The sequence below is a fragment of the Engystomops pustulosus genome, chromosome 11 (genome assembly GCF_040894005.1).
Source record: "Engystomops pustulosus chromosome 11, aEngPut4.maternal, whole genome shotgun sequence".
Lineage (NCBI taxonomy): Eukaryota > Metazoa > Chordata > Amphibia > Anura > Leptodactylidae > Engystomops > Engystomops pustulosus.
In genome coordinates, this window is record NC_092421.1 from 57,295,804 (window position 1) to 57,297,185 (window position 1,382).

Here is a 1,382-nt window from a genome sequence, read left to right on the forward strand (position 1 = left end):
ATGCTTTTGCAAAATGATCCTTCTCTCAACTTCAATGGAACTGACTTTATAATTGAAGGCTTATCTAATGCCCCCAAATTCCAATATCTAGGTTTCATAGTTTTTCTTCTCATATACCTTGTCATTATTTTTGGCAATGCAAGTATCTCCTCTGTTATTTGTTGGGACTCCCGCCTTCATACTCCTATGTATTTCTTCTTGATGAATCTCTCAATCATTGATATAGTTTATACCTCAACTATTTTGCCTAAGCTCCTAAATGTACTAATCACAAAAAATAATACAATCTCATTTTGGGGATGTATCTATCAGATGTATTTCTTTTTAGCGATGGCTTGTGCTGAAGTCCTCTTGCTGGCAGCCATGGCCTATGACCGCTATGTAGCCATCTGCCACCCTCTTCATTATATGGCTCTAATGAGTCTAAGGCAATCAGCCGGCCTTGCAGTTACCGCATGGAGTATTGGATTTTTGGACCCTAGTGGCCATGCTGTCCTTATATCTCGACTAACTTTTTGTGCATCCCGTCTCATCGATCACTTCTTCTGTGATGTTATTCCACTGTTAAAAATTTCCTGCAGTGATACATCAAAGGTGGAATTGATTAATTACCTTGAAGGATCATTAATTCTATCATCTGCTTTTGTGCTCACGCTGGTTTCATACATTTTTATTATTTCTACCATTGTGAAAATAAAGTCTACAGAAGGTCGTCGTAAAGCATTTTCCACCTGCTCCTCCCACCTAACGTGTGTTGTCGTATTTTATGGGACAATAATCTGCTTGTACATGAGACCTACAACAAGTTATACCCCAAAACAAGACAAATTTATATCTCTTCTTTATGCTGTATTAATTCCAGTCCTGAACCCTGTTATTTACAGTTTAAAAAATCAGGAAATGAAAAGTGCTTTTATGAAATTAAAGAGTCAATTAGCTTATTAAATAAAAGTCAAATTTTCAGGTATTTTCATAGGCAAATGTGCCAAATAATTAAACAAAATCAAGATTTTTGGTGCCTTTTTTTATTATATTTACATGAAATATTTCACATCTTTATATTTAAACTAAAACCTAGAATTACAGACTCCTAATGCATTCCATACTTGTGAAAAATAACTAACAATATACATAGAAGGAGAAAAGCACAGATACAGTGTAGTATTATAAGGGCCGGATTTAGGATGGGGCGGGGGGATGGGGACCTGGGCGCAAAATCTGGTGGAAGCCCCTACCGAGTGCAGCGTACATACATATCCTACTGCTCACTATCCACTATCCCAGCAGTCACTCAGCTACATACAGCCGCCTCCCCCCAATAACACCGCTACATGCAGCCACCTCATCGACAGTAACACAGCTACATACAGCCACCTTGCCCC

The 1,382-nt window shown here is 38.2% G+C and overlaps 1 protein-coding gene across 1 annotated transcript; it reads left to right on the forward strand.

Moving 5' to 3' along the window:
• On the forward strand, positions 1–945 carry LOC140105456 (olfactory receptor 5AR1-like). The gene has a single exon (XM_072129411.1). It carries the CDS (start codon positions 1–3, stop codon positions 943–945), a length of 945 nt encoding a protein of 314 aa, XP_071985512.1.
• The last annotated feature ends 437 nt before the right edge of the window (positions 946–1,382 follow it).

Coding starts and splice junctions, on each gene's coding strand:
- LOC140105456 (XM_072129411.1), top strand. CDS start 1: ATGCTTTTGCAAAATGATCCTTCTCTCAACTTCAATGGAACTGACTTT.